This window comes from Plecotus auritus, assembly GCF_963455305.1.
Source record: "Plecotus auritus genome assembly, chromosome: X".
In the NCBI taxonomy this organism is placed as follows: Eukaryota; Metazoa; Chordata; class Mammalia; order Chiroptera; family Vespertilionidae; genus Plecotus; species Plecotus auritus.
This window is the reverse complement of record NC_137784.1, coordinates 22958843-22972176: the sequence shown is the minus strand read 5'-3', so window position 1 is coordinate 22972176 and position 13334 is coordinate 22958843. Positions and strand designations below refer to the sequence as shown.

Genomic DNA, 13334 nt, shown 5'->3' with positions numbered 1-13334 from the left:
ATGACTGAGGAGCATTTATTGTCAGTACATAGTATTATTCTGAATTGGTTCTGATTTTTCAAGTACTGCTAGTCTTTTATATATGTGTGTGTGTGTGTGTGTGTGTGTGTGTGTGTGTGTTTTATTTAAAAGAGGATGGGAGAGGGAGATAAAAACATAAAGGATGAGAGAGAATCATTGAATGGCTGCCTCCTGCACACCCCACGCTCAGGATTGAGCCTGCAACCCAGGCATGTGCCCTGACCAGGAATTGAACCGTGACCTCCTGGTTCATAGGTCAGCACTCAACCACTGAGCCATGCCGGCAGGGCTCAGGTACTGCTATTATTTTTCTTTTTGGGTTGTTAATCCTTACTGGAGGATGTTTTTTCCATTGCTTTTTCAGAGAGAATAAAAGGGGGAATGGAGGGGGGAGGGGAGGAGAGAGAGGGAGAAACATCTATGAGACAGACACACATCTATTGGTTGCCTCCCACACGTGCCCTTGACCGGGAATCAAACTCACAACCCTTTGGTTCAAGGGCCAATACTATAACCACTGGCCACACCAGCCAGGGCAGAACTGCTTGTTCCTTAATTATAAAATGCTGTAGTTTAATGTTATTATTATAACGGATTCTTTGGTTAGCCTTACATGGGCAGTTTATCTTCAACCCATAATTTTCCAATAACTTTTTTAATCAGGGCTTTGCTAAAGTATAATATCTCAAATTTTGCTTTCACTTTGACATTTCATTACTGAGTTTGTAACCCTAAACAACCAGCAAGTGGGAAACTGGTGAAAGAAGGCATGTATTCCATATAATTGGAGAGGATAGAAAAAGTCATAAAAGCCACTGCTTTGCATAGGCTGTAAAAGCAGTATTAAATATGGCACTTGTCCTCACAGGAAAATTAAAGGTAACATGAGGTAGTAGAAGGGGTAAGCACTCAACTGTGCATATCCTGTGAGAGATTTTTGTGCACCCAACAATACTTCTAAATGAATGGCTTGATCCCTTCTAAGTGACTTCACTTTGTCTCATGCAGACTCATCAGACCCTTGCACAGTTGAGAGGAAAGCCCGAAGAATTAGTGTGACCTCCAAAGTACAGGCGGATGTCCATGACACCCACGCAGCAGCTGCAGGTGGTTTGTACTTGTGTGTCTAGCATTTGTGCAAAATGTCCAAAGACACGTGTTAACCCATGTAGAGCTATCATAAGACCAACTTTTTTTTTGCTTTAAAAAATTATTCTCTCTACTGAGTTTCTAAAGTGATGCTGTCCAATAGAAATGTTAGCTATTTACATTAATTTAAAACATTCTAGTAAACATTTAAAAACTAAACAAGTAAAATTAGTATATTTTAATCTATATACAAGGTGTTATTTGAATATGAAATCAATATAAATTATTATGAGATCTTTTACATCTTTTAAATATTTTTTAAATATATTTTTATTGATTTCAGAGAGGAAGGGAGGGAGGGGAGAGAGAGAGAGAGAGAGATAGAGAGAGAGAGAGAGAGAGAGAGAGAGAGTGTGTGTGTCATGGATGGATCGGCTGCCTCCTGCACGACCCCCACTGGGGATCGAGCCCACAACCCGGGCATGTGCCCTGACCAGGAATCGAACCCACGACCTCCTGGTTCACAGGTCAATGCTCAACCACTGAGCCACGCCAGCCGGGCTAAAGATTTTTTTTTTAAATCATCATCCGAAGACATGTTTTTTATTGATTTTAGAGAGAGAGGAAGGGAAAGGGAGAAAGAGAAACATCAATGTGAGAGAGCAACATTGATCATCTACCTCCTGTACATGCCTGAATAGGGTTCAAATGCATGGGATGGGACGATGCTCCAGCCAACTGAGTCACGCCAGCCAAGGTGAAATTTTTTATTTCATATTAAATCTTCCAAATCTGGTGTAAATTTTACACTTCAGAGCATCTCAATTCAGAGTGGCCACATGTCAAGTGGCTATCACATTGGACAGATTGCTCTAGATATTATGTCTAGAAAGCAAGGCGAAGGAGAAGGAACCGAGATGATGGCATAGATAAAAGCAGTACTCGCTGCCTCCCACAACCACATCAGAATTACAACTAAAATACTGAACATCATTTAGAACTGCCTTAAATCTGGCTGAGTGGAAGTCTTACAACTAGAGAAGTAAAGAAGAAACCACATCAAGACTGGTAGGAGGGGCAGAGGTGCAGAACAGGCTGGTCTGACACCCTCATGTGGTGTGTTTTTAATCGGGAGTAATATCAAGGCAATGAGGTCTCCTGTGAGAAGCAAGGGGTCCCAGCCCCATACCAGAATGGTCAGCCCAGGCTTCCAGTTCCAGGAAAAGAAGTCCCCCATACTTTAGGCTGTAAAAATCAGCAGAGATTGTGACTGAGTGACACGGAGGCTGCTGGATACCCAGGCAGTCCCTCTTAAAAAGGCCAGCACATGAACTTACTCAGACTCAATACCTCTGGGCTCCAGCACTGAGGCAGTGGCTTTAGGGGATCCAGGGACACATGGGAAGGAACTGGAATGTCTGGCATCGGGGCAGGGATTCGGAGGTGGCTTCCTCTCAGATGGGGGTGTTCACAGGGGTCATAGATCCTGTGCTGGGACCTCCTCCATCACAGAGCTGACTGGCAGCCATATCTGAGTTTCCATCAGCATGGTTCACTCAGCCCTGGTGACTCCCTGAGGCCCCACCCCATCCAATTTGCAGCCCCACTCAAGCTGTTTGCAGCAATTTTTCCATATGAATGGTCTTTAGTGGTTCAGGTTTCAGACTTTTCTAAAATTTATCAAACAAGCAGCAGCTGGCATCAGTGTGCCCCATACCTATCAATAAGAGGCCCAAGACCCGGCACTAGCACCAGCCTGCATAGCTTCACAGCTTGTCCTTGCCTGAGCACTTCCAAGCCCAACACAAGTAGAAGCTATCTGCAGATCTCTCTAGCTCCTACTAGGTGGCCCCATGCAGTGGTTGACTTTGCACCTGCCAGGAAGCCCCAAAGCCAGTGCACCTGGTGGACAGCTTCAGACCATGCCAGATTACAACTCTACAAATCCACAAGCAACACACTCAAGGGGCAGACTCAGTGAGCACCAAAGCCCCACTGAAACAAGTCCTGCTCCATAGGGGTGTCTCTTGCTCAGCAGCTCTCCCATTGTAGTTGCAGCTGGTCCTCACAGCCATTGTCCTAGAGGTCAATTCCTCTCAGTGACTCCAATAGCAATCAAGGCTCAACTACAACAAGACTATGCACAGACCTACACAGGGGCACACCTAGAGTGCCCAGCTCAGGTGACTGGAGAGGCTGATCCACTGGGCCCTATAGAACACCTATTATACAAGGCCACTTTACCAATTCCAGGAGACATAGGTGCTCTACCTAATACATAGAAACAAACACAGGGAAGAAGACAAAAGGTGAAGACAAAGAAACATGTCACAAATGAAAGAACAGAAGAAATCTCCAAAAAATAACCAAATGAAATGCAGGCAAACAAACTACTAGATACAGAGTTTAAAACAATGGTTATTAGGATGCTCAAGGATCTTAATGAGAGCTTCAGGGACTTAGTGAGATTTTCAAGGATATTAGTGAGAATTTCAAAGACATGAAAAAGGACCGGTCAGAAATTAAGCATACACTAACTGAAAAAAGGAATAATTTACAGGGACTCAACAGAGGAGTAGAGTATTCCGAGAATCAAATCAATGATTTGGAATATGAGGAAGCAAAGAACATCCAATCAGAAGAGCAAAAAGAAAAAAACCACCCAGAAATATGAAGACAGTGTAAGGAGCCTCTGGGGCAACTTCAAGCATACCAACATTTGCATTACAGGGGTGCCAGAAGGAGAAGAGAAAGAGCAAGATATTGAAAACCTATTTGAAGAAATAATGACAGAAAATTTCCCCTACTTGGTGAAAGAAATAGACTTACAAGTGCAGGAAGTACAGAGTCTCAAACAAGAGGAACTCAAAGAGACCCACACCAAGACACATCATAATTAAAATGCCAAGGGTTAAAGACAAAGAGAGAATCTTAAAAGCAGCAAGAGAAAAGCAGTTAGTTACCTCCAAGGGAGTACCCATACAATTGTCAGCTGATTCTCAACAGAAACTATGCAGGCCAGAAGGGAGTGGCAAGAAATATTCAAAGTGATGAATAGCAAGGACCTATAAGCAAGATTACCCAGAAAAGCTATCATTTAGAATTGAAGGTCAGATAAAGAGCTTCACAGACAAGAAAAAGCTGAAAGAGTCAATCACCACCAAACCAGTACTACATGAAATGTTGAAGGTGTTCTTTAAGAAGAGAAAGAAGATGAAGAGGAAGAAGAAAAAAGATAAAAATATGAATAAAATGGCAATAAATACATATCTATCAATAATTCAATGTAAAAAAATCAAACGAGCCGAAACCGGTTTGGCTCAGTGGATAGAGCGTCGGCCTACGGACTGAAGGGTCCCAGGTTCGATTCCGGTCAAGGGCATGTACCTTGGTTGCAGGCACGTCCCCAGTGGGGGGTGTGCAGGAGGCAGCTGCTCGATGTTTCTCTCTCATCGATGTTTCTAACTCTCTATCCCTCTCCCTTCCTCTCTGTGAAAAATCAATAAAATATATTAAAAAAAAAAAATCAAACGAACAAGGAATCTAATGAACAAAATAAACTGGTTAATAACATAAAACCAGAGCCATGGAAACATGGAACAGACTGAGGAATCTCAGATGGAAGGGGCGGGGGAGGGGGCAGGCAGAGATTAACCAAAGAACTTGTATGCATATATGCATTACCTATGGACACAGACAGTAGGGTGGTGAAGGCCTGGGGCAGGGCAGAAACTGGGTAGAGGAGGGCAATGGGGAGTGGGGGGAGGAGTGGTATTTGTAATATTCTCAATAATAAAGATTTTTTTAAATGAAAGCAATGCCAAGTAAATGTAACTTGAAAGCTCTGGACTTTATAACTTCTCACTGAGCGTTTATAACGCTTCTTGAACTATATCCTGTGACTCAGTGAAAATAAGGTTTCTAAAAATATCATACATGTTGGATTTGTACAAGTATTCTACTTGCTATTTCTTGATATTAACTAGATGGAAAGATCCCAACCTAAATACAAACCAAGCATGAAACTGTATTACACTTCATATAGTTAAAAGAAATTTGTCTTTCTTTATCATTGGCATATTTCCCATTTTTGGAAAAATATCAACTATCTTTGAAAGTGTAGATAATATTTAGAATTTTTGAAAATTTTATTTGCATCCTTTTGAGCATTTTTATCTTCTGTATGCTAATTATTATGTAATATAAACAGTATTAAATTGATGTGATATTTATGAGGATGGTCATTTTGTGGAAATTTAGCCTATTAAAGGAAACACCTATTTCCGTTTTATTGTGTATAAACATGCATATTATTTTTTTATTTTTCATGAGGTCTGAACTATCTTAACTTGTAAACTGTTCCATAAAGATTTCACACCTGTAAGTCATATGAAAATAGACATCTAAAATGTATTTTGTGTTTTAGATGCTTCTATTTAAACACTACTTCCTTATGATGAAATGAACAGTATCTTTTTTTTAGCAGTATATTTTTTAGGACCAACAATAATTCTAATTAGGTGCCTTTTAGCCCTGGCCAGCATGGTTCAATGGTTAGAGCACCAACTCTGTGCACCAGAGGGTCGCAGGTTCAATTCCTGGTCAAGGGCATGTACCTGGGGTTGCAGGTGGGATCCCCACAGGGAGATAACCAATGGATATGTCTCTCACATTGATGTTTCTCTCTCTCTCCCCTCTCCCCACCTCACTTCCACTCTCTAAAATCAATGGAAAAAATATCCTCACTCCTTGGGTGAGGATAAAAAAAAATTATAAATTAGTTGCCTTTTAAATATATTTGTTGAGAAGTTATTTCAGAGAGAGAGATACAGCGATTGGTTGCCTCCAGCATGCACCCCAACCAGGGCTGTGGATCGAGCCTGCAACCAAGGTATGTGCCCTTGACTGGAATTGAACCACGACCCTGAGTCTATGGGCTGATGCTCTCTCTACTGAACCAAACATGCTAGGGCAAGCCCATCTTTTTATAGTCACAGGACTAGGTTAGAGAACCCAATGGTTCTATTGTAAGGCTAAGACCACCTCCTGATTGAGCCTGAACCTTAAGCTTGCGGTAAGGTTCAGGGGTCTAACACCCAATTTTCTTTATCTCTAGAGGCTAGGGAAATGTTCACACCAGCTATTTGTCATTAAAGACAAATTGGTAAACCACAGTCCGCTCGTTCACTTTCAAGGGAAGATATGCTTAACCCGGAATGGTAATTAATTAAAACTTTACCATGTCTCAGTTTCTTTTACCTGCTTGGAAGGCTGCTTACCTTAGATTATAATGTCATCTCCAGTTCACAGAGAGGATTTTCCAGTGTTTTATGGTGCATCTTCATAGCCTCCTGACCTTGCTCCAGATTCCAGGTGAATTCCATCCAGAGATCTTTAGCCTCTAGTTATTGACCCCATTTTCAGAAGGGACTGTTCCTAAAAGACAGGATTTACAAATTAACTCTAGAAGCCTTTTTGAGCATAAGACCAGAGAGAATGAGGACTTAGGAAGAGCATGTTAAGTTTCAAGGTTCTTTTTTTGTTTTTATCTTTTTAAGAGGGAGAAACAACAATTTGTTGTTTCACCCATGTATTCATTAATTGGTTGTTTCTTGTATGTGCCCTGACCAGGGGTTGAACCCACAACCTTGGTGTATCGGGTCCACATTCTAACTGAACTACCCAGCCAGGGCTTAGTTTAAAGGTTTTTTTAAAAAATAAAATCCCAAGGACTAACATAAAGTTGCCAGCATTTTATATTGTATACACATAGACATTTTAAAAAAACTAATAGGTAGGAAAGAATCCTATATAATAAAAGCCTAATATGCTAAGTGTCCAGTCGTCCATTGAACCAATCAAAGCATAATATGCTAATGATATGCTAAGGCCACTCAACCGCTCGCTATGATGTGCACTGACCACCAGGGGGAAGATGCTCCGACTGGTAGGTTAGCTTGCTGCTGGGGTCTGGCCAATCTGGACTGAGCGAGATGGGCCAGGCATGCCCTGGAGCCCTCACGTGGTCCCTCCCTGGCTGGCCAACCTCCTGCATCCCTGCATGGCCCTGATCATGCACCAGTGGGGTCCCTTGGCCTGGCCCACACCCTCTCGTAAACCAGTTTCAGCCTGATCACACAAGCCAGGCCAAGGGACCCCACTGGTGCATGAATTCATGCACCAGGCCTCTAATCTGAGAATAAAAAGATAAGTATTTCTATTGAATGAATTTAGCTTATGAAAAACTAACTGTAGGGGCTTTATCTTTCTCTTTTTACCATTCTGGGGAAAACTTCGTTATGAACTCTTACTGCCAACCATCATTATTAAACACATGCATATTGTGAAACTGATGATCTAAATGAAGTCACACATTTAATCAGATGCTTAATGTAGTATGGCTAGTATGAGGGGGAGAAACATAGGACTGAAGATGGCAGGAGGAAACAGAATTAATTTTTTAAATATCTTTTTTATTAATTTTGTAAGAAGGGAGAGGCAGAGGTAGAAACATCAATGATGAGAGAGAATCATTGATTGGCTGGAGATTGAGCCAGCAACCCAGGCATGTGCCCTGACCTGAATCGAACCACAATCTCCTGGTTCATGGGTCAACGCTCAACCACTGAGCCACACTGGCCGGTGGTAGAATTATTTTTAACGTGCTATATAACATTTCATTTTTTTTCATTTGGCTGGAATAACCACTATATGGATAATGAGCTTGTTAACAACTATCTATGGATAATGAGCTTGGAAGGTAATCTATACTAGACTTCTTGTTTTTGTTTGTTTTTTGGTAGTTTTTAATTTCAGTTTGTATTATACTTGGGGGGAAAAAATCAATCTCTTTTCTCTCTTTCCATTCTAACTTCCCTCAGAGCATCTTCCTGGCTCCAAGCACAATCCTCAGACACAGCCCCGAGATGAAGACTATGAAGGGGCCCCATGGAATTGTGATAGCTGCACGTTTCTGAACCACCCAGCACTAAATCGCTGTGAGCAGTGTGAGATGCCCCGGTACACCTGAGTTGAGAAGAGTCTGCACCAGGTTGACAGTGAAGCTGAGCGCCCATTAGAAGAAAAGGAAACTGGGGGGATCTTCATCTGTCCAGCCTCTTTATTTTAGATTCCATAGGGGGAGGAGGAATGGCACTGGAGCTGCCTGTGCTCACTACAGGAAAAATGGGGAAGGTTTTTTCCCTGTCTTAACTCATTACAGAGTGAGAGACAGAAAGGAATACTTGAAACTGGGAAAGGATTCTCTCCTGAAAGAATGTACAGAGAAGTCAAGAGCTCTTCTGTGGAATCCAATTGTTGAAGTTACTGCTGAGTGGCCCTTATTTTATAAACTAGAACTTTGAATCATAGTGTGACATGTTACAGTTTATGCAGACAAACTGTGAATCCCTATAGCAGACTTATGTGGTCACAGCTCTCTGAAAAACCAAGAGCCCCCCCCCCCCATGCTTTTTCCCATTGCTTCCTACTGAAAAGGACAGGAAGAAGCACTTAGAGTATGATGGGCAGGGGGCAAAATAATAGGGTATTTGTAACTGCTGCTTTTTTCAGGGGTAATTTCCAACACACAAACAAGATGTTTTAAAATGTGATTTGCAGTAGTCAGGAATTAGGCATGTTGTGCCCTTTGTCAAAAGTATAATCATTGCTTGTACAATGATTCATCAAGCTATATCAACACTGGTAACCAAGACCTAATTACGCCACATAATAGATATATTTTTGAAGTTACTGCATGCTTTTATTAGGTCATTGGTTTTAAAAATAAAAAACGAGTCCTTACAAAGTATGATTTTATGAATGACCTTCTCGTAAAACTGTGCTCTGTCAGTAGCACAATGAATGTATGCCAATTGTAAATCCATTCCAAAATCCATTTGGAAACCTTGATCTCAGCTGTGGTTCTACAAGATACATTTGCAGTGCATAGGGCCTTTTTTGCCCCCTCCTTTCAGTTTTGTGAGGGATTCATGATGTTTACAGCACAGATAATACTTTGTGCCATAATCCTAACTTAGCTGAAAAAAATTAATATTAGTTCAATAAATATTTATTTGCACATACATTCATAAACCAGAGAGGGAAAGTATAGTGGGCCAATATCATAAAGTTGGGGAGGAAGAGAAGGCTAGTCAAAAAAATATGATTAAGAATAAGGTGAATAAAAAGGACTTTGAAGCTAAGAACTTTTAAAATTTAACATACTATATTCAGAAATAACACTGAGTTCCAAGTAGTTCAAGTGATACTGAAGCACTCCTTACTTATGAAACTAGAACTTTAGGGTGTGCACAACTGAAGAAATGTAAAATCATGTGATTCCCTAGAATGTACCACTGGAAAAATTTTCATAAGACATTCAATTAAGGATTCTACCATCGTTGAGAATTGGATTTTGGAATCTTCCCCTTATTTGGGTAAATATAAACAGCAATAAAATTGAAAGTTTTTCTAATCCTTAAGGATTTTTCCTGAGGTTATAAATTTAGAAATATCCACCTTCCCTCCCCCACCCCCCCACGTACACACTTCAAGCTGTCATTGCATTCTAATTTGGCAGTAATCTCTGGCAGACCTAGAAAAATAAGCTGCATTTAATAGCATAATGAAACCAAAGGCATAACAGTTCATCATAGTTTTCCATCAAAATCATACTTTCACACTCTACAAAGTGTGGCTATGTAATTACACTGATAAAACATCTCTCATACAACAACTGTGGCAAAACTGTGAAAACAATGGTGAGAAAGCAGATGGACTTAAAAGCATTGACCTGAAAAGAGCATCCTTTAAAGGCTTTTGTAACACGTATCTGTCAGTCTCCAATAACAGTCCTATTCTGTAACATTCCATCTTTGCCTTTGTATGGTTTCATTATCTCTTTAGTGATGGTGGACCCCACTTGGTATTTAGTAACAATTTAGGGGAAAATCTATATACTGGTCGGTGTTCTAGCTAAAGGTTTACCAGTATTTTTAGTGATATGCTCAAGTGGCAGCAACTAACTTGGCAGTTGAGAATGAAAGTAGCATGTTATGAAAACAGTTTGATGCTTTATTAAAACCATGTAGATGACTTTAAAACTATTGCATGAACATACTCCAGGTTACTAAGCTGCTGTCATACAGTTGATGCATGGTTCCAGTCCTTTGGTGATATATCTAGTCAATCATTGTTTTCACCTGCCAGGGAAAATGAGAAACCAGTCTATTTGATAGGTATGTATAGAGGGTGGGGTATGACACATAAGATTGATTTTAAGGAAGTGTTTTTTGTATGTGTTCATTTCTGATTGTGCACAAGTTTCATACACCAACATAGGCTGTATTCAGTTTTTGAAATAAGCAAAATCATTTGACACTGATAAATCTGATACATTTAACTGTGTCCCATATATCCATTACTTCTTGTCTGTGACCAGTTTGAACAAGAGTTCAGTCAACTTTCAAGGTAAAGGATCTCCTAGTTAGATTGATATATACAGACAATTGGCATATAAATGGTAGGATACAAATTGGATGGTGCCTGCCTGCTGAGGGGTGCCTATACTCTTTAGATCAATTGGTACACTTCTTGTTTCTATTAAAAGCTTTTTTTTCTTAACACAGACCTAACGACACTTTTTTTATTGTTAATCCTCATCTGAGGATATTTTTTCCATTGATTTTTTCAGAGAGAGTGAAAGGGAGGGAAGGAGGGACAGAGAGAGAGAGAGAGAGAGAAACTTTCATGTGACAGATACGTATACATGGAATAGTTGCTTCATGCAGACACCCTCTCGGAGCAGTGTGAACCAGGTATGTGACCTTGACTGGGAATCAAGCCCGCGACCTTTTGGTGGGCAAGCTGATGCTCTAACCACCATGCAACGCCAGCCAGGCCAGACACATTTCAAATACATATTTCACTGTTTTAAAAACTGGGATTTTGGAGAGCACATTTACCATTTTGTTAAAGTGCATGGCCCCCTAAATTTTGGAGTAGGTCTTAAAAGTTTATAGAGGAGCCAGAAATTTTCTAATAAGCATTGTAAAAATGTTTCAAATTGATAATGACCTTGTTTGGGAGAGGGTAGAGGCAGAGTTTTAAAGAAACAGAAATGCATTGTAAAAGTAGTTTTTAGAGCAGACTTAACGATGGTGGGGGAAGTGTTGCTAATTTGTTTATTTCCCTGAAAGAAATGGGATGTGTGATGAGAAGTTTAATAATTTTTAAAGAGCTGGTCTCAATTTTAGTATTTTAATTACTTCCTAAAATTTTGTCATTGCTTTGTCCCAATTATCTAAGGTTCATACCCAGCTTTCTATGGCAACTCAAGTTTTATATAGTATTTTAAGAGGTAATTGTAATGTCTGATGCTATAAACGAAAATATAAGGTATAGGAAGATTGTTCTTTGAAAATATCAACAATGTATCCTGGAATGTGAAGATGTTCCTTTATAGTTAAAACTGATTTATTTTAATACTGTAGTCATTGTTCAGACTTTGAATGAGTTCATGTTACAGTGTGTGTCTGTATATCTGTAAAGAAGGAAAAATGATCACTGAAATGTTACTTTAAAAAAATCATTAAATTAGGCACTGTGTTGCACCACTACTGAATCTTTCTGAGAGAATTAACAGTGTTTTCTTACTGTAAAATTTAATTCTGATGACGTTTTCACATTCACCAGAAATGCATTTTTCCTATATCTGCAAACCCAGATATTTAAAACTAGATTTTGCATGGCATGGGCATTCAGAAATTAATAGAATGGCTCAATTTTAATTTTTAAAGCCATGAAAAGTTACTTTGCGACTGAACAATTCTGAATTCTTAATAATGATACCCAATGTCCATGTTTCCCTACTATAAAAGGATGTATTCATTTCTTTATTAAAACAGCAAGAACTTATTAAATCTTGTAAATACCTTGTCTCTTAGATTTCTGTGTATGCTGTGAATCAAATTATTTTGAAGTGAAATTGTACAAAGGCATTTTAAAAGGCTATGCATGCATTGTACCTCCAAACAACACATATTCGGAAAGTCAATGATTCCTGCAAAATAAATTAAACAAAAAGTAAACTTTACATTCTGCATCTTTTCTGTGTAGTTAGAAATGACTTACAGTATCAAACCTGTTCTAGTTCCAACACATATTATTTCTGGTCTGAAATATGCTCTCAGAAAACTACTCTTTGGTCATATTTCTGTTCTATTAGAATATGTACTAATGTTAAATTTTGAGGTATTATATGTACATTACTCTAATTTTAAATTGGGTCAAAGTATATATAAGCAAATTTTATATAAAAGGTAGAATATGTTAGGAACTTACATTATTTCTTACAAAAGAAAGTAATTTTTTTATCTTTATATCGTTTGTAGCTAATTTTTCAAAGGCAAATAATCACAGAGGCCCTGAACCTCGTTTTGCTAGGATTTGGAGTCAACTTCCCAGCTTTTGCACAGAAATCACCACAGATGAATTATAGTAGATAGGCTTTTCAGTGATTAAGAATATGTATTTATTACAGAAACATTGAACAGACCATCAAACCTCAGAGGGGAGGGAGAATGGAGGGGTTAGAGATCAAAGGACTTGTATGCACGCATATAAGCATAACCAATGGACAAAGAGAGTAGCGGGTGAGGTATGTGCTGGGGAGTGAGAGCGGCTAGGGAGAGGTCCATGGGGGGAAAAGGAGACATGTACTACTTTCAACAATATATTTTTAAAAAAGATAAATCACATGACCTATTGAAAAAAATGTATTTCTAGTCAAAATAATTTCTATTAAATTTTTACTATAAGAAAATTTTCAGACAAGTACAGAAGAATCATGATCCTGCATTTACTTATCACCCAACTTCCAAAATTATCCATATATAAGCAACCTTATTTCATCAATGTTCTAATCCACCTCTCTGATTATTTTGAAACAAATCTCACACATAGCAAGTCATCTAAATTTAACATAAGCACCATATACTCATATCACACCTTACAAAATAATGTTTTGTTAAATATCTAGTGTTAAATTACCCAAGTTTTCTTATGAATTTTCTTTACAAGCATGTCTAAATTAGGGTATAAATAGAACACTTGAAATTATGTCTCATATCTTTAATCTGTTTATATATTTCCCCTCCCTTTCTGTCAGAAATTATAAGTATACTTTACCTCATCAACTATATGGTTATCTTCCACCATATCTT

General features: G+C 39.0%; 1 protein-coding gene across 4 annotated transcripts in view; it reads left to right on the top strand.

Moving 5' to 3' along the window:
- Window positions 1-12204, top strand: part of TAB3 (TGF-beta activated kinase 1 (MAP3K7) binding protein 3) — a 75072-nt gene extending 62868 nt beyond the window's left edge. For 2 of the 4 annotated variants that reach the window (XM_080651862.1, XM_080651863.1), the window contains 2 exons: window positions 1030-1128; window positions 7992-12204. In XM_080651862.1, the coding sequence (XP_080507988.1) occupies window positions 1030-1128; window positions 7992-8140 (248 nt within the window). In that variant the 3' untranslated portion in view covers window positions 8141-12204. The remainder of the gene's footprint in view (window positions 1-1029; window positions 1129-7991) is intronic. The other 2 variants (XM_080651865.1, XM_080651864.1) reach the window with 1 other exon arrangement.
- Window positions 12205-13334: the final 1130 nt, after the last annotated feature.